General features: G+C 41.8%; 2 protein-coding genes across 2 annotated transcripts; one reads left to right on the top strand and one right to left on the bottom strand.

Moving 5' to 3' along the window:
• Positions 1–496: 496 nt before the first annotated feature.
• On the top strand, positions 497–6,973 carry si:dkey-256h2.1. Its single transcript, XM_026373148.1, has 12 exons — positions 497–1,099; positions 1,371–1,510; positions 1,699–1,874; positions 2,002–2,162; positions 2,355–2,495; positions 3,059–3,180; positions 3,367–3,535; positions 3,672–3,817; positions 4,992–5,116; positions 5,194–5,320; positions 5,688–5,821; positions 6,766–6,973. The coding sequence occupies exons 1-12, from the start codon at positions 654–656 to the stop codon at positions 6,883–6,885; spliced, it is 2,007 nt and encodes a 668-aa protein (XP_026228933.1). The 5' UTR covers positions 497–653; the 3' UTR covers positions 6,886–6,973.
• Positions 6,974–7,962: 989 nt separating this feature from the next.
• Positions 7,963–22,118, bottom strand: col28a1b (collagen, type XXVIII, alpha 1b). The gene is made up of 35 exons (XM_026372266.1): positions 22,022–22,118; positions 21,371–21,513; positions 19,993–20,558; positions 18,790–18,810; positions 18,644–18,703; positions 18,505–18,558; positions 18,378–18,422; positions 18,262–18,288; positions 18,140–18,184; positions 18,016–18,060; positions 16,987–17,040; positions 15,370–15,438; positions 15,181–15,249; positions 14,705–14,773; positions 14,303–14,371; positions 14,147–14,215; positions 13,995–14,063; positions 13,466–13,534; positions 13,161–13,232; positions 13,002–13,070; positions 12,853–12,924; positions 12,677–12,745; positions 12,520–12,588; positions 12,377–12,445; positions 12,223–12,291; positions 11,882–11,950; positions 11,702–11,770; positions 11,398–11,466; positions 11,071–11,151; positions 10,865–10,900; positions 10,594–10,630; positions 9,945–10,499; positions 8,970–9,154; positions 8,543–8,834; positions 7,963–8,406 (listed from the first exon to the last, which is right to left on the bottom strand). The coding sequence occupies exons 2-35, from the start codon at positions 21,510–21,512 to the stop codon at positions 8,234–8,236; spliced, it is 3,597 nt and encodes a 1,198-aa protein (XP_026228051.1). The 5' UTR covers position 21,513; positions 22,022–22,118; the 3' UTR covers positions 7,963–8,233.
• Between the last annotated feature and the right edge of the window lie 420 nt (positions 22,119–22,538).

The raw sequence follows: 22,538 nt of genomic DNA, 5'->3' as shown, positions 1-22,538 counted from the left end.
TAATCATGCATTTGTTATGTTTTTGAAACAGCTTTATTTTTTCTGTTTTAAGTATTTAACACAAGCCTTAAACCAGGTTTCTTTGAGACCTGTAAGGCTGCAACCAGTGCTGATTTTCATTAATATAAGTCTGAAATTATTATCATTAAAGTGTTGATCAATTGTCTAAGTCAAACACAGAGATGCTGAGTTTATAGAAAACTAAAAACTAAATAATCCCCGTTGATAAACGTAGTTCTGTGATTGATTTTATAATTAATTGACCATCAGATTAAATCTTAATTTAAAGTCCAGCTGCAGTTTTCAGGCTCTGGGTGAATAAAGCAGGAGGTTTTGTCTGACCATGTACTTATTAAAGGCATTAAAGGTCGCTGAGGTTCATCCCAAATGTGAGTAATCCGGATCAATTAAGCAGCCAATGGAAATCCTGGTTCTACTATTCAAACCCTCTGTTGCGCATTTTAAGGCTTCCTGTCCCTGCAGGGCCGCCGTAGGTGGCAGCATGACCCGCCTCCAACAAGTTAGGAAACATATGATCAGACGTCCTGAACCCAGAGGAACCCAGAGGAACCCAGAGGAACCCAGAAGAACTCTGCTGGAGACATGCTGCAGACCCGCTGCTGAGTTCAGGGCCACTCTCTGTCACTGGGAACATGGCTTTGCTGCGTTCAAAGACCTCGCTGTTGTGGTTTCTTCTTGTTGTGGCAGCTCAGGTGACCGAAGGCGCAAAGAGAGTCCGGATGAAACTGACAGAAGATGAGGAGCAGCTGTGGAAGTCCAGCTGGGGGTCCACGAAAAACTCCAGTCCAGAAGCAGCAGCCGGGCCGGAGCCGGGAGACCTCGCGTCCGCCTTCAGAGTCCCCACACTGGATGGGGAGTTTTCGTTCCAGCCCGGAGCTGAGCGGGGATCCTTGGTGATCCACGCCTTCACCAACAAGTCCGGGTTCCTGGAGTGTCTGTGGAGCTCGGAGTCGTCTCTGTCCAGCCTGGTTCGGGACCTGCCAGACAGCACACACATGCTTTTCCTGTCCCTGGACGACTCAGCGGTCAGTGATGCTCTCTGGATGAGAGACCAGCTGCAGCGGGCCGCCATGCACAGGTGACCCGAGGGGAACCGCAGCTTTAGGGGGAGGTGTCCGGTCCGGTGGGGGGGCTAGACGAAAAGGTTCAGGAACATGTGACACACCTGCTCCTCTTAGATTAAAGTCCTCCATTAAATAAAGATTTACTTAAAGAATCAAAAGTGAAAGTAACTGAACAAAAATGATTAACTTTATATGGTAGGAAGTGGTTTTAATGTTTTGGTCATCTAGTTTATGTTAACATGACCTCTTCACCTACTGTGTTTGACCTTCTACATGTTTCTGCAGTAAGAAACAGGTCCTCTCCAGGCTTCACTTCTCTCCCGTGCCGGTTTTTGCTCTGGGTAACTGGATTCCCAATGTGCTCTACTACTGGGGCTGCATGGGACACAACTGTGGCCTCTCACAGGCTGTTTTCACCTCAGAGGGTAAGAAAACTGTCTCTCCATGGGCCTAAATTATAAGATTTATTGCTTGATTGATGAGTTTAGAGTTTTAGAGGAGCACATGAAGTAATGCAGCAAAGTTGAAGGCTTCCTTTACTCTCCCGTCTGATCGGGTGTGGTGCGGTGTAACAATACTCCCAAATACTAAATCTAATAATTTCTCCCTTCAGGATGGAACATGCCTGTGATTATCAAAAGACTTGATGCCAGATATGATTGGATCATGGCTCACTGGGGTCAGAGGTCGTATCAGCTGAAGGATGCAGGAGACGGGTGCAGTCCCTCGCCCTCATTGGGAGGTGCTGTAGCCTGGGTGTCAGAGGGCAACTGCTCTTTCTTCACTAAGGTACGTGAACGTCACATGTCTGTAAACGTCACGTTAATCCTGAAGAAGTCAGATTATGTCTCAGTCACTAGCGAAGTATCCTTCAACAGATTTGCACGTGCATCAACGTTTCTGTTCCTTCTTCCAGGTGCAGAACACGGCCAAGTCCGGCGCCTCCGGTGTCCTCGTCTATGCCCTCCCTGGTAACCCGATCCAGGACATGACCTGTGTTGGGGAGGAATGTTACGTACCCCTAAACATCCCGGCTGCCATGGTGCACCTGGAGCCTGCAGTCGCTCAGGCTCTCCGGTAAGTCTGGCTCACCTGAGGGATTAAGCATCCTTGTACCAGGATTACCTGTTCTCATTCTTATGAGACTGTTTGTGTAATTCTACTCTACTTTTAATTTGGAAACCTTGAACCCTGAATCTGTCTTCCTTCTGTTTTATTTCCCTTAATAATACAACTAATAATCATATGATGCATTTCATTTCTTTATAGGTTTGGACAGTCTGTTAACGTGTCCTTCCAGACCACTCCGTCCCCAAACTTCTTCATCAGTATTGACCAACAGGGAGCTCTGGCTGAGATGGGCTGGTTCCTTTATCCCACATTTAGCTTCATCAACTGGCAGGCACAGTGGTAAGAAACACTGATGGATAAACAAAGCAGCAAAGAGGCTCTTTGATTATACATTTGAAATATAATTATACATTTTATAAGCTATAAAATTGAATTAATTTAATTTTTATGTGAGATTGTACAGATTAATTAATGAGTATATCAATGTGCATAATTACAGTGTAGTTGTCGTTTAACATACCTCCTGTTAGCACTTGTTATTACCTCCTCTATAGTTTAAACAAGTTTCCGTGGTGGCAGGGATTTCCCAAGGGGAAGTTGAAAGGGGAACTTCAGGAAAGACTGAATATCTGTAAACACAGAGTTGAAAATGTACAAAAAAACATCAGAAGACTTTACTGACTGGAGTCTGATATTAAATTACTGTTCCAAAGGCTCAAAGTGAAACTGGCCACATAATTAAAACCTCTGTGTCGTCTTTGACTCTGAATTGAACTTTAAGGCTCATGGTGGGTCTGCCTGCAAATCTGCTTTCAGTCATCATAAAAATATGTACAAGAGGATCGATATAAATAAACCTTTGACCGATTCATTTATCTATGACTTTGACTCTCCCTCTCCAGGTTTGATTTCTACACAGGTCTGCAGCACAAACTTCAAAATCCTGCAAACGTTGTTCCTGTTTTTGAGAAAGTGCAAATGCAGGGGGAGAAGGGAGCCGTGGCTACAGTCAGTCTGCCTTCAGGTAACATCCACAGTATCTATGAGATAAGGAGCTGTTTATTCTGCAGTCTGTTGTAATGTTTAATTGCAAAGCCCCTAAACTAAAACTCTCCACTTGGCCATTTAAATCAAATCCATTACAGACTCTCTCATCAGTATAAAACCCTGTTTACTGATGTGAAGCATTCTAACGTTGCACCATCTCCAGGCTTGTCAGACTTTGACACTCTGGAGCTGGATGCATCCCTGTTGTGTCCTGGCAGGAGGGACTCGTCGTGTGCTCAGTGGGATCACACAGTGCAGCTGTTTGTCTGCTGCGATCACCTCAGTCCGTACTGCAACATGGAGCTGGGCAGGTGGATCACTGCCTTTCGCAGGTGAGACACTGATCACACAAGCACAAAAGGTGACAAAACTTCTTGTTCTAAAAACAAATCTGCCACAAAAACATCACAAGTTGTTGTAGCTGATATTTGATGATATATGATATGATGGAATACATTATTTTTGCAGAGGTACTGGGCGCTGGCTTACAGATGTGTCCCCCCTCATCCCCCTGCTGGACACCAACAAGTGCACCTTCACCATGAAGACAGTGCCCTGGGCGATGCCCTGGATCGTCTCCCTCAACCTGAGATTCAGTGTCGGCAATCAGACAGGTATGAAGTACGATGGCACTGAGGCTGAATTCACTGTAACAGAAGTTTAATTCAATTTAACTGAGGTAGTACTGACCATTATACTGCACAATACTAACTATTTATTCATCCTTTGTACTGATCAAGAGATCAGATAAGCAGCATTTTAACATCTTCAATATGAAACTCAGAATTTTATGCCTAGATCTGAAGTTTCCTACTCAGAGAACAGAGAGCTGTGACAGAAATAAGATAATCACAGAACATTTTCTGTCCATTTTCACCCACTGGAGGATTTTTCAAAAGCAGAGAGCAGGAATGTCACCGCAGGAAGGAACAGTCAACCTGTTGATGGTTACTGGAAGATGTCTGGACTCACAACAAAGACAGAGATTTATGTTCCAGGAAATAGTTTGACTCATCTTCCCCAAGAAAAAGCAGCAGGATCACGATGCAGAGGATCTAGTCTGTCCAGCACGATTAGAAAATTACCGCTTTCTTTAAGTTGTTTTTTAACTTAAGTCGTTATTTTACCTCCTGTTCCACACAAACTACAAACACCATCTTGTGGGTATATGGCTCCGCAGACAATGTGTCACAGTCACAGTGACCTTTGACCTGTGACCGTCAAATTTTAATTTCAGTTCATCCTTGAGTCCGAATGAAAAATTAGCCTAATGGCGTTCCTGTGATATCACTTTCACAAGAATGGGATGGACAAATTATATAAATACTTACAGATGTTCCCAAAACAGTCTGAAAATACAAACTAAAATTATAAAAGTATTTTTTTGTTACGTGGTCTCGATGTGTCGACCTGACTTTAATTAGAGTCTATGTACTTTTATTTCTCCAGTTGTTCAAAATGGTGACAAAGAATGAATCCTATGAATATTACCATGACACACTGCATGTTAATTTGGTTAAATGACCCACATGATAAGTTATTTAATAAAGTTTATCCATATAATTTAACAAACAGTGTTAGTTTGGACTTTAAGGTTAAGAAGAGCAATTTATCTGTTAATTAGCGTCTGGACAGTGGAGTGGTAAGATCGCTGTAATTATTAGATTGATTAATTATTGCAGGTACTTTTCCCAGTTTGATCACATTTATTTTATTATATACTTTTGCTTTACATCACAGTCTTTTACCCAAACATTATCAATTGCTACGAGGTCTCATCTGTCACAGGTGAAGGTGTAAAGAAGCTCCACCCCTTCAGAGTGATGCCACTGTACAGCGGTGGGACCTTTGACAAGAACTACAACAAGGGACGCCAGCCCATCAAATTCCCCGTCCCATCGTCAACCCAAAAGGTGCAGAAAAAAACCACCGGATGCTTTCAGACTTCTCTGTCTTTGGAGCCTCTCAGCAGCTGTGTATCTGCTTTCAGGTGGAGCTGTTCGCCGTCATCACGGGACACGGCAGTGACGAGAACGGCTGTGGAGAGTTCTGTGTCACATCCCACCACTTCCTGATCAACGCTGTGTTCAACAACACTCGAGTATTTGACTCTGCAGGTGAGGAAACGAGCACAGGACAGAACGACCTGACCTTTAGGTCCCACCACCACGGTGTGAGACGCAGGTCATGACGTCAACGACGTATCTAAGTATTTGCAACTTGATGATGTAAAATAAGTAAATGATAGTTTAGTAAATTTGTGTGAAACTAAACTTGTAAATGTTTATTATTAATCTTAATGTTAATCATGAAATGGTCAAATCTATTTCCCATTATTGTAAACATTGATGCCCTCACCTCTGTTCATTTATCTTAGTTATTCATTCATCTTTTAGTCTGTTAAAAATGAACATTTTGTCACCACTAACAGTTAATATCATGGTCGTATGTCCTGTGTTGATTATCTTCTGGTTGAACCACCAGGAACAGCTCTGGGCTGCGCGATGCGAGTGAAAGAAGGAGCCGTACCCAACGAACACGGGACGTGGCTCTACGGGCGAGGAGGCTGGTGTGATGGGCTACAGGTGAACCCCTGGAGAATGGATATCACCAAACAGGTACCCCCCCTCTGCCTCACGTCATCGCTTCATCACCCTGACACATCATCAGTCCACATTTAGATGACTCTAGGGTGCATGTAGACACACCGAGGATTTGTCATTACAGCCACATTAAAGGAAAGAAATAAATCTCTGCTCTGCTACTGAGCTGGAAACAGAAACACTTGACAACATTCAGATATTTAAACTAAGACACACAGTAAAAAAAAATGGTTCCACACTGTAGCTTTAAGTTAATGTCAGATTTAAAGCTCAGGAAACCTCTGTTCAGTAGATTTACAGGAATCTTTACACTGAAACAAAGTCATGCAGCTGTTGAGTGAAGTAAGCCCATTAGAATTACAGGGCTCTTAATTATTCTGAAGTGAATTATTGACCATAAAGGCTCCCGGTGTAATTATGTAAACTCCTGACCAGACTGTTCCTGGTGGGAGTACTCTTTTATTACAGCACTCATGTGCAGCACAATCCTGAGATCAAACCTCCTCGAGGATTTAACTCCTTCCACTTTCACAGTCCTGATTGTTTGACAGTTAAAAGTTCTCCTTAATTAACTTAATGATAATGAATGATGATTAAGAGGTACCTCTACTCTCTCTAATTACCTTAAATGTTCTGCTCCAGCTTTACAAAGGCAAACATGCTGCACACAGTTAATCAAAATATGTCTTTTAATCTGAGCTTCTAATTATCAAATGTCAAACTGCACTCTCTTGATTTTCCACCATGTCTTTCCAGCACATTCCCTCTTGAAAAATAAGTGTAGATATTTCGTTTTTGGGGTGATATATTTATTTATTTATGCTCATTGCAACTATTTGCAACGTTGCCCTTCACACCCGTGTAGATTCAGGGTGTCTGTGTCTTCCCTGCACTTTGTTTTTCACTCGCTGAGTTTTATTCATACAGCCTAAACACCGTCCCTCTGTTTCTTCTTTCAGCTCGACCTCAGTGATCTGAACACGGTCATCTACTTCGGTTTGTTCGACGGGAAGGATCCTAATCCATCCCAGAAGCCAGGATACATCATCATGTCTTCTTTTCTTGTCTTTTACAAATGATGCCCCTCATTTACTGTTTTGAATAATGATCTTAATGAATGTGACACAATCAAGTTAAAGATTAAATTTCTATTTTCTTACTGCTTTCCTACGACTGCTTCTCCTATTTCACTGACGCGCACACAGAGGCGGTATCCATTATGATAACAGTGCTGATGCAAAATATCGCCTGCCACACTCGACCAGCACGTCTGGCCATTTGCATTTTTCTCAAGATGTTTCACGGAAGTCAACACGAAGACGACTTACAGCTAAATGGGCACTTCATATGCTTTTTATGCCTCGAGATGAAGATGCATTGTTCTGAGCGCAGCCTCTCCTCACTAATTACATGTAATCACGTTCAACTTGAAACTTCGGGGGGAGTGAGTCGTCACCCTGTTGAGCTTCTTAAAGGAGGTGATTCCTCCTTCAGCTTCATCAACACAACATCTGTTTCATTTAGATTTGTTTTTCTTTTAATTCTCACAGCTGCACTAATTTGTATAGTGAGGTCAAATGCAGAGGTTTAAAATGCTGGTGCAAACAACAGATCCTTTTAATTAGTTTGTATTTTGAGATATTTTACTGTAGTATTTACATGTTGTGTTACTTTTACCCCACTACAACTCAATGGGAGACATACTGTTGTTGGTTTTAGTTACTTTTCATAGATTTTTATTCCCACAAATAATATAAAAATATAAATATAAATAATAACTAACTATTATTATGGATGAAGCAGTTGTCTGTACATAAACAGGTTAATGCAGCTTTAGTCTCTGTATCTAGTGCACCACCAACCACCTGTTTAAGTTATGTGTCCAATAACTAGACACACAATCAAATGATTTTAGTTTATTATCAGCATTTTGTATCCCTTGTGTTACACTGGAGTCCAAAGCAACTCACCAATACAACCCGTGAAACTTAAACACATGTTTCAAGGTTATACGTTTATTTGCTTTAATGACAAACTTGAGACAATAAGTTAAAAAAAGGTCATTGTATGATACAAAAGTGTTATAATTTTTAATAGAAAATGGTTACAGAAGTTTGTTTTAGCTTCAAGAATATTACAAACATAGTTTTCTCCTTATACGTGTGGTTTGTTTTACATTTTAATACACAAATCCCTCTGACCAACAACAAAAACCAAAAGATAAAACTTAAAGAACAATTTAAATCACCGTTTTAGGCTAAATTGGTTTTATTGATGCCTTTATGTGCTCTGCTGCTTATTTCCCTACCCTGCCAAAGCAGCTATAGTATAAGAAAAATACTAAGGCATAAAGATGAAGTTAAGTCACATGTGACATCAGAGCATCATTAACCATCATGTCTCATTGTCACTACAGGTTAGAGCGTGTTATACCTTCACACAGGTTTCTCTGCAGCTCTTCTCAGTGTTAAACTGGTTGCTGTTTCCTGAACAGCCTCCAAACCAGAACTGAGCACAGGAATTGGCTGTGGCATCGTAGTACCACTTCACCACGTAGTCCCGACACGGTCCTGGATCCAGGGTTTGGCTGCAGCGATCGGCTGAAGACAACAAAAAGCAAACGTCACTAAAGCAGCGAGCTGCTGGTTTGATCCCTTTAACACATGTTTTGGGTGTGCAGAGGATTTCATATCATTCAAACTGAAAATATCTTCATTCTACAAACACAGAATTTACCTGGTATGTGGTTGTCAGGAGGCAGCGTTGGAGGAGTCGGTGGAGGCAGTGGTGACACCTTCTTCTCAGGTGGAGCCTTCACAGTGGGACCGGCTGGACCGATGCCTCCCGTCATCACTACCTGATGTGTGGGGTTCTTCATCTCAGACTGAGAGAGGAACTCTGTGACGGGTCTGAAAGGCTCTCTGTCGAAAAATGGAAGCCTCTGAGTTTCTGTGGAAGTTCTGTCGTCTGTCTTGGGTTTTTGTGGAACGATGGGCTCTCTGTCGAGGTGAGAGGCTGGAGGGCCGGGCTGCAAGACAGGAGAGAAGGTTTCACTCCACTATCCATTATTTATGCAACAAGATAAAACCACTAGGAAGTGGAACATCTGTGTTCTCATGAGTAAAGAAGTACTAATACACATTCTGATTATTTTTGTCCTCACCACTTTGTGAACTCTCCTGACGTCTTCTGTGAAGGGAGGAGTGTCTGTGTCTTTCTTGAACGGGGGTTCCTGGACATTACTGGAGAGATCGGGGCTTCCCGGAGGAAGTCTTGAGCTCGGGATGAGGCTGAACAAATGTCTCTCTCCATCTTCACAGATTCGACTCAGCAGCTTTCTCTCAAGAGCTAAAAGACCAGGAGGTGATAACAGTAGACACAGTTACTCATGTTATCCCAGGAGCAAATCTCAGGTGACCATGAATTAGAGTGGAAATATAATACGCATCGACTCTACAGCTGCAATAGAGCAGATTCTTTTAAACATCCTATAATCTATTTTAAAAAAAATCACATTTGAATGAATAAAAACATTGAGAGGGGGATGAAACTGAAATGGAAACAAAATCCTGCCGCATAACATCAAGTTACATCTGGGGAATTTAGCACCACACTGAGGATGGTGCAGAAATGCAATCACTAAAGGACAAAAACTGCAAATAAGATTTACTCTTGTTTGGTTTAACATCCTGCAAATAAAGGTCTTGAAACTACTCTATTCTCCATTAAATTGAATGTCAAGGTGCTCTTTGGTGCCACCAAGTGCCAGTTTACATTTTCATTTTTATTTCATGTGTATCTGATAAAATTCATTTATTTAAGTTAAATGTTATTTTCTCAGTTGTGGTGAATAGAGAGAAGCTGAGAAAATATTTTCTGTGCAGGTTTAAACATCAGTCATGAGTCCTGCTGCAGCTGTTCAGGATGTTTGTGGTTTCACTTCAGGTTTTCTGTTCAACACAGCGATTCTGTGGAATTAAGCTATTTTACGTTATGACTCAGTTTAAAGGGTTAATCCACCCACATTCGAAGAGGAACGAAGATGCTTGCGTGCATTTAAACAACCCTCCCACTGTCAGATCCTCATCCCTTTTTACCACACATTAACATTTCCAGGATGTGATCGTGGAATCATCACCTGGAAGTGTTTTGAAATCTTCGATCATGTACAGGTGGTCGCTGTCGGGGTCAGAGGCCATGAGGTTGAGCTCCTTCTTGAACTCCTCATAAAGGGGGTCACTCTCATTCACGACCCCGATCACAAACATCTCGATGTTACTTCCTTGAGCTTCTGTCACTGCGCTCTCCAGACTGACCGAGTCCCTCTTATCAGCCTGTCCGTCTGTGATGATGATGGCCACCTTCCTCACACCTGCCCGTGCCTCCTTGAACAGCTGGCTGGCCTGCTGGATGGCACTTCCTGTATATGTACCCTCACCAATGTAGATCATAGAGCGCACCCGGGACTTGATCTGGTCACGGGTGGCTTCTTGCCCGAGGCTGACCACCACCGTGTTGATGTGGCTGTAGAGGACCACACCGATCCGCGTGGTGTCCCGGCTCACCGAGGCCCGATCGATCAGGGCGTTCACAAAGTCTTTGATCACGTTGAAGTTTTCAGGGCCCACGCTCTCAGAGCTGTCGATCACAAAAACGAGCTCTAAGGGGGTTTGACGACAGGTCACTCCACAAACTGATGAAACAGAGCAGAGACAGATGAACAGGTAATAATCAGCAGGATTAAAATAATAAACTTAAACATCACTGAACCTCTTCTGGTTACTTACGGCATATGGATCTCACTATTTTGATGACTTCTTCCCTCTGTGGAAGAAGATGCAATATTTTTAGGATTGATTCATCACTGAGTTACTTCTTGTACTTTATAAAGTTCAATTCAAAATCAATATAGTCAGCCTCTTTAGATAACGTATTATGACCAACCACCAGCTCAAAGTCACTGACAATACAATTATAATAGTATAAAACTGAGAAAATTGACAGAATTTAATATTTGAGAAGCATCATCAATCAATCACAGTTCATTTCAGTACTTACTGTAAGTCCAGGTTCCCCCTTCTGTCCCATTCTACCCTGTCATTTAAAGGAAATCATAATTTATAAGCTATTCATGTTACAACATGTACTCGTTAACCCTCTTACTAAATGATTTAACAAGTAAATCTTGAATTAAGGAACTGGTTCATCTCGTATTGCTGCACATATATAATTTGTCATATCATCTGTCTGATAAGATCCAGTACCAAAGGTCCACTGGCTCCTGGCTCTCCGTGATCTCCTCTGTCTCCCTTGATGCCTTTTTCCCCTCTGAGCCCTCGGTCCCCCTACAAAAGGACAGAAACAGCCACAATAATGTAACAGTACTGTCCAGTCTGAACAGTCTGGACTGATGTTCATTAGATCTTTGTGTGCTTGTTGTTGCTTTAGCTCAGTTTCCTGACGACTTGTTTCCCAGGATTATTTCACTTACTTTTCACTTTTGCTTGATTTAGTTGTTGTGCAAAAATGTTCCCATGTTGCTTTGAGTTACAATAATTATTTAGCATACAGTGTCAAAATCATAAGCTTACCTTGTCCCCCTGTAGACCTAGTCCAGGTGGACCTCTAGGGCCTGGGATCCCCTGAGGTCCAGGCTCCCCCTGAAGACATCAAGGACAAGTTATGAAGTTACACAAAGACGAACCTAACAAACTAAATAGAACACATCTCTCCTTGTGTCTCGGGTTCCCATCTACTACACTGGTGAGTGAACATAAACTAGGAAACTTCAGGAGTCTCGACACATTTAGAAAAAGGGACTGAACAGATCACATAACTGCACTTTCAAACACTCATCAAAACGACGACTCGGCAGCTCACAGGGGACTGCGGTACCTTTTGTCCTTGAATTCCTTCTCCAGGTAACCCCTGTGGACCAGGTGGCCCCATTTGGCCAATAGAACCCTGCAGGTGTAGACGAAGAGTTCGTTTCAGTAACTTAATAAGATGAAGACACCAGCATGAACCGTATGTGTTGTATGTGTGTACATCTGTAGTTTAACAACCTCAAATTACCTTAGCACCCACTAGACCGATTCCTGGAGGCCCAGCAGGACCAGTAGGTCCAGGCAAGCCTCTGTCTCCCTGAAAATAAAACATATTATAAGTTATAAAACATTTAGAGATATCTGTTAATTGCTCAGTGACAATAGTAAGTCAGTCTCAGACTGAAATAAAAAGATACACACAGTATCTCATACATGTAAACAGGAAGTGGGAAGTAGTCAACACATCACACCACCTGACACGGTCTAAGAACAGTAGTGCTGCAGTAAATGCCTAAATTAAATTAAATATTATGCACATTAATGATGATGGTTTTTCCAAGTATCTGGGGGAACTGCCTTAACTTTTACCTTTGGCCCAGGTAAACCGGTTCCTTCTGGTCCCATCTCTCCTGTCAGCCCAGGAGGCCCAGGAAGTCCCTAAAACACCAGGTGATAAAAATCCACAGTGCAGGATGGTGGTAAAGATCTGATAAAAGAAGCTGACATGTAGGCTGATACTCACTGGAATACCCGGGAAGCCTTCACCTTTCAGACCAGGTGGCCCAGCAGGTCCAGGTGACCCTCTGTCACCCTACAAACAATAATAACATGTTGTTTGCACCTCTCATGGGAGGATCAGTAAATTGTCATTAAGGCTGAACTCACCTTGGGTCCAGGTAAACCCACCCCCGGCTCCCCCACCGGTCCAGCCGGACCTTGTGGTCCTGGCTCTCCCTGGTAAAGATCAGAAGTACATGTAAATCAGTAAAATCAATTCTTGTGGACAGTTACAGTAATTTCTGTTAGCACCACGTGGACTCACCTTGGCACCAGATATTCCCCTCCCTGGTGGTCCAGTTGCACCTGGTGGACCCATAATTCCTGGTTCCCCCTGGAAAAGGAAACACCATGAGGTTACAACCATAAAGACAACAAGGTCAGACACGAGTATCATAACTTATCATAGAATGTTTCACGTTTGCATCTGGACACAAGCACCTTTGGTCCCATTGGCCCCATCGGACCAACTGCACCGGGGAGGCCTCTGGTCCCCCTGTCCCCTCTGTCTCCCTGCAGGACAAACAGTGCTCAGATTCTTCTAAACAAATAACAACATATGTTTACATGTACACAAACTGTGATGTTACCTTCTCTCCAGGAACACCTTTACCAGGAGTCCCATCAGGTCCCCTGGGACCTGGCAGCCCGGTGTCACCCTGCCATCATGTCAGAACCAGTCAGTGAAGCAGGAGACTGGAAAATGAAACTTCAAAATAAGAGAGAGCAGGTGTTTAAAATGATGTTACCTTCTGTCCTGGGGCTCCGTCCTCTCCTGGTTGACCTGGTATACCTGATAACCCCTCTGCGCCTGGGTCACCCTGAGAGAGGACAACAACGATAAAGATGAAGATGAAAATACGAAAGCAACACCCACACCGTAGGTCTAGGATTTGTTAATCTGACTTACAATTAGCTTTTTCGCAGTGTTGATGATTTAAGGTTTGCTTTATTTCATACGTGCAGTAGTGATTTGCTTTATTGCTTGGTATAGCTTCATACTTAGCACAGTGTACTTCAGAGTCATACGTGCAGTAGTGATTTGAGGACTTACTTTGGGTCCTGGTTCTCCCACTCCTCTCTCACCTGGAGGTCCGAGCTCACCTTTGAGTCCCTGATCCCCCTGAACACCCATAAAGACAGCGGTGCATTCAGCATGTGTTTGTACTACTTCTAAGATTGACACACAAACTAACAAACACTAGGGAGCAGGTGAAATTCAGCAAACCTGACACTAAATTTAACAAATAACGTTGTTTGTGTCAGTGTTTCCCATCACTTCCTATTATGTTGGGTCTACATTTGTCTGGAACTATTAAATCCCAGTTGGTGTTTGTGGCACCAGGGCAGATTGATTTAAAAATCACACACAGCAAATGCTGAAAAGACTCAGATTATAAATGTTCCTCTAATAACAGCCTCCATGTTGACGTGCAGCCGTTTTACTGATGCTGTGTTTCAGCTGCATATTTAAGTGGTGAAATATGTAGAATAATTTAGGTGCAATCAGTCAGTTTGTATCTTAGTTTATGTTTCTGAGACAAACATCTTGTCAGTGAATGGATGTCATCCAGTTGTTTTACCTTAGGTCCTGCTATTCCAACACCTGGAGGTCCTCTGGGTCCTGCAGGTCCAGCTGGGCCTTGGTCACCCTGAAAGAAGATGAACACAGAAACCTTTCTGTAAAACACAGTCTTCACTTCAGTGGTCCAGTATCGGTTAATCCAGTGTTTACCTTTTCTCCTTGATGTCCTAAACCAGGGACCCCAACTGGACCTATAATCCCAGGTGGGCCAAGGTTACCCTGAGAAAAGATTTTACTGTCATCACTTCACGAAGGCATGTAAAGTAATCAATACCCCAATAACCAGTAAGCACAAGAAGATTTTACCTTGTCACCTTTAACTCCGATACCAGAAGGTCCACGATTGCCTCTTGGACCATCGTATCCTCTGTCACCCTAAAACAAAAAAACACAGTCTGATGTACACAAAGTCATTACTCACATTAAAGTACAAATATTTACCTTGTTGATAATATAAATGTATAGGTGTAGTCTTGATTTGTTTCCTATCTGCTTTATAAATAAGGTTAGTGCCAAAAACTAAAATGTTGAGGCTAAAGCAAAGAACGATTTTAAAAAACTAAACTTATTTCTCAGAATTTACTGAAAATCTGTCCACATTCATTTAATTTCTTTTATTTCACCCTCTAGTTAGTAGCATGAAAAGAAGAAGCTACACAACATTGAAACTAAACATTTAAAAAGGTCTAACACACATGTTTAACTCACCTTCGGCCCTGGAAAACCCTCTCCTGGTGGTCCAGGGTAACCTTGAGCTCCAGGTGGTCCTGGGGGACCCTGAAATAAACAGACCACTTTTAAAAATCTACATATAAATGAAAGCTTTAGGGAATACTGATGTACCCGAGAAGACGCTGCTGAAGCTGAAGAGATAAACTGGGTCACTGAACATTGGAGCTCTAGGTGGCAGCAGGGGTATTTGAAAAAACAGCTTCAGGTCTTGGATCCAGGTTTTTCAAGGTTACGAGTTCAGGAGTTGAGGCCAGAAATAACTTTATTTTGTTGTGTTGACAAACCAGAAAAAACACAAAGATAACAAAAAGGTTTGTTTTTTTTATTTGCATGAATTAAAGGTGAAAAATGTGCACGAGGAGTAAATGAACTCTTGAGCAGTTTTTCTATGAATGTTATGGTTACACGTTTATACTAATTAGCTGTGTAAAAGATTTTCTTTCAATACTCACTGGTAGTCCTGGGTCTCCTATTCCAACAGGACCTGTGGGACCTTGTCTTCCCTGAATCCCCTTTTCACCCTAAAACATTAGACATCGCCCGTCAACAACTTAAACTCAGTGATGATTTGTATTTGATCTTTGCAGGTGATCAGGATTATCTGACTTCACATTTTATAGTAATTTTAATTAGAAAAGTACCTTAGCTCCTGGAAATCCAATCCCTATTTCCCCTGATGGCCCGGGAACACCACTTGGCCCCCTGTCTCCCTGTGTCAGAGAAACAAGTTTGGTATTTGTCAGCAGAAATAAATGTTGTGATGATAGATTTTAGAGTAAAGACTCAACCAAGACCTAGAAAACTGCAACCTATAAATGTTAACAGTTTGGGAAACGTTTTGCATCAACATCAGACCCCTTTAAGATGAACAACACATTTAAATGTTATACTGTAGTATTTCATCTATTAAAATGGGTTCATTTCTATTCATTCCTGCCATTTTAACTGTTTACACTGTAAATTGCATCAGCAATGACAACATGCACATTTTTATCTTAGTCATATCTGATGGAAAAACAATTTAAAAGTACATTTCACATAGTTTTAATCAGTGAAGTCAAACAGTTTAAAGCATATCTTCTTATATTCTTAAAAGCTTATAACTGTGTTTTATTCTTCGCATGAAACATGCTCTGAATTAATCGTCGACTGTTTTTCTGATAGCGACATAAATCATCATTATATTTTATCTGAATAAAGACGTCTTTGTTGAAAAGCTGCAGCCGAGACAGCTCTATGGAGACTGAGGCATCAGCATCTTATTAGCCAAGGGAGTACTTCCTTTTTTTTGAGGGTACATTTTAAAGGTCGTTTTTATGTTGCCGTCCTTTCTCCTAAAACTGCAACGTGACAATACAGATCTATGTTGTGCAGGAAGGAATGTGCAGAGGACTACATGTGGGTCACAAGTCTTGGGGAAAAACCCAAACTCGTAAATAATCTTAAATAACTTGCTGACGGAGAATAATCTGTCTCGTGTGTGCTTTGGTAGATGAACTTCAAATTCATAAATGGAAATGTTTTACTTGCAGAAAACTATTTAAAAGTGAAAGGAGCTGCTTCTAAAACCACACTTTGTCATCGTTTACACGATGTGTGTAGAAGTTAAACACACATCACACACTGTGTTAATTATTGAGCTTTAGAGATGATAGGATGCACGTGTGGTTTCTTCTGCTTCCTCTCTTTATGCTAAGCTAAGCTAAGTGCCTCCTGGCTCATGCTCCATACATGTATGGGATTATTACCAGCAGCCTATTCTTGGCAAGAAAGCAAACTTTAATATTAATCATGCAACAAAACTGGCTGACAAAGCAGAATAAGAATCTAGCACAAAGCAGGTTGTGATCAATACAATACAGGATTATTTGCCAATAGAAGAAGTAGGTCATAACATATTAAGAATATAACCATGATATTTTGAAGAGAGAGTTATTATCTCTGATAATAAAATCCTAGTATTTTATAGAACATTTCAAATACTAAAGTGTTGCATGTTGTAGGTATATGTGTGTTACTGCTTATACAGACAAATTTGTAATTCTGTGTGTGTACTTTCTATTTGTTTGCCATACATCAAGTATTTTTTATTTCATTAATAGGGATTAAACACTAGAAGTGTGCAAATCCCATGTTCTGTATTTGGTGATATTTTGTGCTTGCAGCTGAGACAACAATTAAAGAGTTGCTGCAGAAAACAATCTGGGTTGAACATTCCCCAAATTTTTATGCATGTTAAACTCTTTTGTGAGGCTCACCTTTGGTCCTGATGGGCCCTCAGGACCCATGTCTCCCGGTGCTCCTGTTGAACCCTGCAAAACAGCAACAACAGCTATGTTTTTTTGCAAATTAGCTTTAATCACATTTACAGGAGACTGTTCTAGTTGTTACTGGTTTTCCCCAATCATTTGGGCCTTTTCTCTTTTCTAATAGCACACAACTATCATGCATGAATTAAAAATGAAACTCCCTTGATGTCCGACTGACATGCGGGTCAAAACCAACCCACTACCACTGAAAGGAAAAATACAACAGGATTAACATTCACAGCTTTCATGTCCTTCGATTCTCAGGCCGAGCTTACAGAATAACAAGGTTAGACTGACACTGTGCCAGTAGCTCAGAGGAGGAAGAGTGGTCCTGGGCGGCCAGGTCCCCTCACTAATCCCACCACACAAAGTCTGTTCCTGCAAAAGAATAATATCCTGCAAGCCTGGATTCACTGCTTTGGATAGTCACATTAGTATCAGGATTACCCATAATCCAATATTCACATTCCATTAGTGCAGGCCCGAATAAGAGACAAATTCCACTTCCATTTTTCATATTAGAGAGTGAACGGACTGTCTGATGTCAACATATTGTGGTGTCCTTGTATCAATGTGAATAGCCGGCACTGAACTGTATGAACAGAGGCATGAAGATGGAGGAAAATTAAATGATGTTAATAAAACTCAGGAAATCACTTCTAAATTAAAAAAAACTGGCCCAGACTGGACTGGAGAAGTCCTACAGAGGCACCAGGGGCCGCCTGACCACTCAAACCCAATAGGCCCGTTTATAATCCATCCATGTTCTATAGCCATGCTAGCAACTAAGTGAGACTAAAACCTAACCACATCAGCGCTAACATGCTCGCAGTGGAAATGCCAATATTTAGAGGGTACTCTAAAATATTACCTATGGTGCTAATAAGTCATCATCTTATTGTAGCACCTGCATGTTTTCAAATTCATGTAGGTTTAAAATGATCCATAATTGTTTGATTGAATTAAAAGGCACCTTACCTGTTCCCCTTTTGGCCCTCGTGGGCCTACAGGTCCCTCTGGGCCCTAAAAGATGAGAATTAGTTCATTACCAGGACGAAGTCTGTGGTATTAATCAAACCGTTTTAGTGATTAATGGTCATACAGTGTCACCCTTTTCCCCTGGAGTCCCACAGTCTCCTCTCTCTCCCTACAAGACATCACATGGATTAGAGTCCTGGTTACGTTCTGTGGACATGTCAGCTAATGAAGCAGTTAGACACCCACCTTATTGCCCTTGTAACCTGGTTGACCCTGTGAAAAATGAAACAGTTGTAAAATCTGGATTTTATCTTATGAGAAGGATGTTACCAGTACTTCCTAGGAGAGGGAACAGTGTTTACCTCTGGACCATCACTTCCAGGCCGGCCATTCAAGCCAGGCTCCCCCTTATAGACAGAAACCGATTTACAATGAGCTGCATGAAATCAGGCACTTGAACTGTTTTTTGTGTTGTGTGATGCGACTTACTTTTGCTCCTCTAGGACCAGGTGGCCCTCTGAAGCCTGAGTCTCCTTTTCTACCCTGGAATTAGTTTTGGTTAAATGCAATAAGAAAAGATGAAACCTGTTTGTGATGACAATGTTTTGTTGGTTTCTGAAAAACTCACTGGACTTCCTGGAGGGCCTCTCTCTCCTCTTTCACACAAACACACTTGTGCCTGTGGACACTAACAGAGGACAAAATAAAAGTCGTATATGGTGCAGTAATTTACACTTAGTTAAGGTAAATGCAGAATTACATGCAACGACTTACCCCTTCAAATGCGACTGTAGCCTGGAAGAAAAAGCACGATACAAAAAATGTCAAACGTTTACTTCCACATTCAATATAATGTCATTCATGACAGTATACCTGGAGGATAACGTTTCCTGCATATTAGATATTGTGTTCTTCCCTAAGCTATGAATGTGAATGAATAACATAATCCATTTCCAGAATGCAGGACGAGCCAAGTCTCACAGACAGGCCCTGACCCACTGCAGACATTTGACATTTCTTAAAGTGTGGAAAATTGCAAAGCAGATGAGAAAGCCCCCGCTGTGCAGACATAACTGTCACTGAGGTTTGAACCCGTTGTGAGGACAGAAAGTGCAGAAAAAAAGGAGGGTGACATAAACCACTGTGGAAGAGCAGCTGCACTATGTGCAGCAGACGATTATTGCTTCTCAGGAGGGATAAGAGACAAGCAGGATTTCAATTCCAGCAAACACAACAGCAGCTTATGTCTCTTATACCAAAAAAGTAGAAATGAGTAAAATTAGATGGTTTAATAATAGTAATGGTGATTAAAGGCTCTCAAATCTTGATCATCATTGAAAAATGATTGAGAATCACTGGCACATCTGGGTGAAGCCACCTACTGTATGTCTACTTGGAACCCTCTGGTGGTTACAACCTGATATAAACATGAGCATAACTAACTTAAAATGACTGAATTTAGTTTTTATATTTTCATATTTATTTAATTGTACATATTGTAAAGCAAAAAGCTAAAAACGCCTCTGCACAATAGAGATAATCATATAATTTCCCAGTGAGCTCATAGCAATGCATGTGCTGTAAAAATGTATTTGACTGTAGGTTGAGACTAAATTTAAAGGTAGCACCTTTAGGAGACACTGCTAATTCACAATAAGGCAGGTTTAGTCCACCACAGTTTTGAGATCAGTGGTTTGGTGTAGGGCTTCCACCAAACCACTGAGACACCACAGAAAACCCACACGAGAAGGACCATGCTGTGAAATCAGCTCAGATGGAATCAGAAGAAGATTTGACTTTGACTTAGTTTGAACGTCCTGAACTAATGAATTTGACAAAAAAATAAACTACAAATTGGGTAGGACGTGACAGCGCGTTCTCGTCCAAGTGTCCAAAAAATCCAGAACGAACAACTTACAGTACTGTAATACCAGAACCGAAGACACAGTTTGAAAGTCACATGATACCAACACTCACCATCTCTTTCAGCAGCTTCTCCTCCAGCTCGGTATCAAGAAGACTTTGGACAAACTGCTGAGCGGGTGTGCTGGCGATGGCTCGGAGCTTGGCGGTATTCTGTCTCTGCTGGGCGATGTCAGATAACCCCACTGCAAAGAACTTGATGCCGTGACCTTTGGCCTCCGCTGCAGCCACAATCACGTCAGGGTTTCGGGGATGGTCGACCCCGTCAGTCAACAGCACTGCAACCCTGACGCTGTCAGCTGGTGTCTCCTCTTGCAGCAGCTGTGAGGCATTAGTGATGGCGTAGGTGGTGTAGGTACCATGGCCGATGTAGTTCATGGTGCTGACTTGACCTTGGAATGAATCCAGGTCTTTCCAGGCTGAGAATCTTTGCTCTATGGACACAGAGCTGCTGTACTGAAGCACAGCCATTCGCACCTTCAGTTTCCAGCCGACTACCTGCAGCACGGAGAGCTTAGTGCTGAACCTCATAACGAAGTCCTTCTGCTTATTAAACAAGATTGTCTTTGCACTCTCTGAGCTGTCCAGCAAGAAAGCCACCTCCAGAGAACATGTCTGACCTGTGGGAGAGGGAAACCACCACAACGTCAGGCAGATGTAGAGATTGATGGTACTGTAGAAAACGACAGAAGATGGTGAGAAGCTGCAAATGCAGCTCAGAAGCCTTGTCTAACTCTTTATATAGGTGTAAAGGTGATGTTTATACAGTAATGTATGGGTTTCTCACTATGCTAGAAAATGACAAAGATGTCTTTCTCCCGTTGGTTTTTATTTTGCTAGGATGCAAAAGCCAGTGAACGACCATTCAGTCTCTCTGAAAACAGGTTCAACACTTGTTCAAGGTTGAGGTGTCCTCAGGGCAACAAGACCTCTAGAAGGAAATTATTTCAGCATCACTCTTAATCTACACCTGATCATTTGGTTGGTCATGAATACAGATAATGATAGTAAACATTTGAAAACACAGCTATAAATAAAATAAATGTTGATGCAACTACTACTGCTACTGTCCAGGAGTGAGAATGCCATGCACCAAATGTTAGATGATGAGTGGCCCATGATGATCTGGGAGTGTTGGGTTTAATCACAGGCATAAAAAGCTGCACTTGAAGCAAAATATGTAAACTCAATGAAAATGATTTCCTAGCATGCAGGACTTAAGAGTTTGACTGTGAATACCAAGAGCTTAGATCTTCATGTTTTGTGACTCCACTGCTGGCTATCAGCCATAGTTATCAAATACAGGCCTGGTCATGTGCGTCTTAATTTGACAGTATATCACCACAATGATGCTCCTACTGTCTGTGACACTCACAGGATCCGGTGACTGACCTTCCCCATCAACATGTGGCCACATCACACAAAGAATTACCGTTTCCTCCATCGTCTTGCAGCCTGTAGTTGTTCCTGAGTCTTGTTTTTCTTCTCTGGCCCGTGGCCTCGTTTACAAGAGCCAACAGCAGAATACAGAGCCCCACTCCTCTCCTTAGGTTTCCTCTCAGCAACATGTCCATCCTAGCAGAAGACGCAGTTTAGTTTCATATCTTATTATGCAGCAAAATGATGAAATGCATACACTTGTATATGCAAAGCAAAAAATAATCTGCAGGCTTCACAAAATACACCTGTTTTACAGAATGTTTCACTATCACACATCCTACTAATTACACCCTAACAAGGAGCAGCTGTAGTTTCTTACAGTAATTGTAATTCTTTAATTCCCTTGAAATGATGCCCTTAATATACTTTTACAAATCCCTGCAACACCAGAGGACCAAAGTATGTAAATGTGTAAAATATTGATCTGTGCAAATATTAGTCTAAACATATTAATCTCACATGTCTCAAATGCTGCAACCTTTAAATAATATATAATTAAATTGAGTTCATGCAGCCTATGGTAATTTAACGTCTAAAGAACCGTCTGTCTTGTCTTATCTGCAGTGCACACATAAAAGTTGTCATTAGTTGTTACTTTACAAGTAAAAGTAGGAACAGTACTGATAAAAAATATATAATTTACCTAGAAACTCATTTATTTGCGATCGGTGCTTGTCGTCCAGTCAGCTGTGGCTCTTTGGGAGGCATTTCGCGGCTGGATCGGGTTCTCTAAATCCGGGATGAGATAAAGTGAGGACCATCAGCACATCATGAGCTGCTGTGCTGTGTGTCATAGCCGGGGGCTCTGGGGCCGCTCCAACATTTCTGATCTGGACCAGCGCGTAATGACTGGCCGACATGACTTTACTGTCCTGACGCTTCAGTTCACAGACACGTTAATTTCCCGTGAAGACATTGTTGGAAGTTGTGTTGCCAGATTTCAAACATTTCAAGCAACATAGAAAATAAATTTAGAAACTGACAGCAGGTTGTGCTCATGCAAAAAGTGTATGATAGGCATTTCTCTATCAAATATTTAAGGAATATTGTATTGATTTTTCTTCAGGGGCAGTCTGTTGTTCGTATTTTCATGAAAAGACCACCTGTGCCCTCATTCACTTCAGTTGGGATTGTTAATACTGTTTTCATTCTGTTAGTGA

Source organism: Anabas testudineus, chromosome 16, assembly GCF_900324465.2.
Source record: "Anabas testudineus chromosome 16, fAnaTes1.2, whole genome shotgun sequence".
Taxonomy (NCBI): Eukaryota; Metazoa; Chordata; class Actinopteri; order Anabantiformes; family Anabantidae; genus Anabas; species Anabas testudineus.
The sequence above is the reverse complement of the archived record's forward strand: the minus strand, read 5'-3'. Positions and strand labels throughout refer to the sequence as shown.

Excerpts from the sequence above, each read along its gene's own strand:
- si:dkey-256h2.1 (XM_026373148.1), top strand. The coding sequence starts at position 654 with ATGGCTTTGCTGCGTTCAAAGACCTCGCTGTTGTGGTTTCTTCTTGTT. Across the intron at positions 1,100-1,370 it reads CAGCGGGCCGCCATGCACAG|TAAGAAACAGGTCCTCTCCA; the intron begins GTGACCCGAGGG and ends ATGTTTCTGCAG. Across the intron at positions 2,163-2,354 it reads GCAGTCGCTCAGGCTCTCCG|GTTTGGACAGTCTGTTAACG; the intron begins GTAAGTCTGGCT and ends ATTTCTTTATAG.
- col28a1b (XM_026372266.1), bottom strand. The coding sequence starts at position 21,512 with ATGGACATGTTGCTGAGAGGAAACCTAAGGAGAGGAGTGGGGCTCTGT. Across the intron at positions 9,155-9,944 it reads AGATTTCAAAACACTTCCAG|CTCTTGAGAGAAAGCTGCTG; the intron begins GTGATGATTCCA and ends CTGGTCTTTTAG. Across the intron at positions 8,407-8,542 it reads TCCTGACAACCACATACCAG|CCGATCGCTGCAGCCAAACC; the intron begins GTAAATTCTGTG and ends TGTTGTCTTCAG.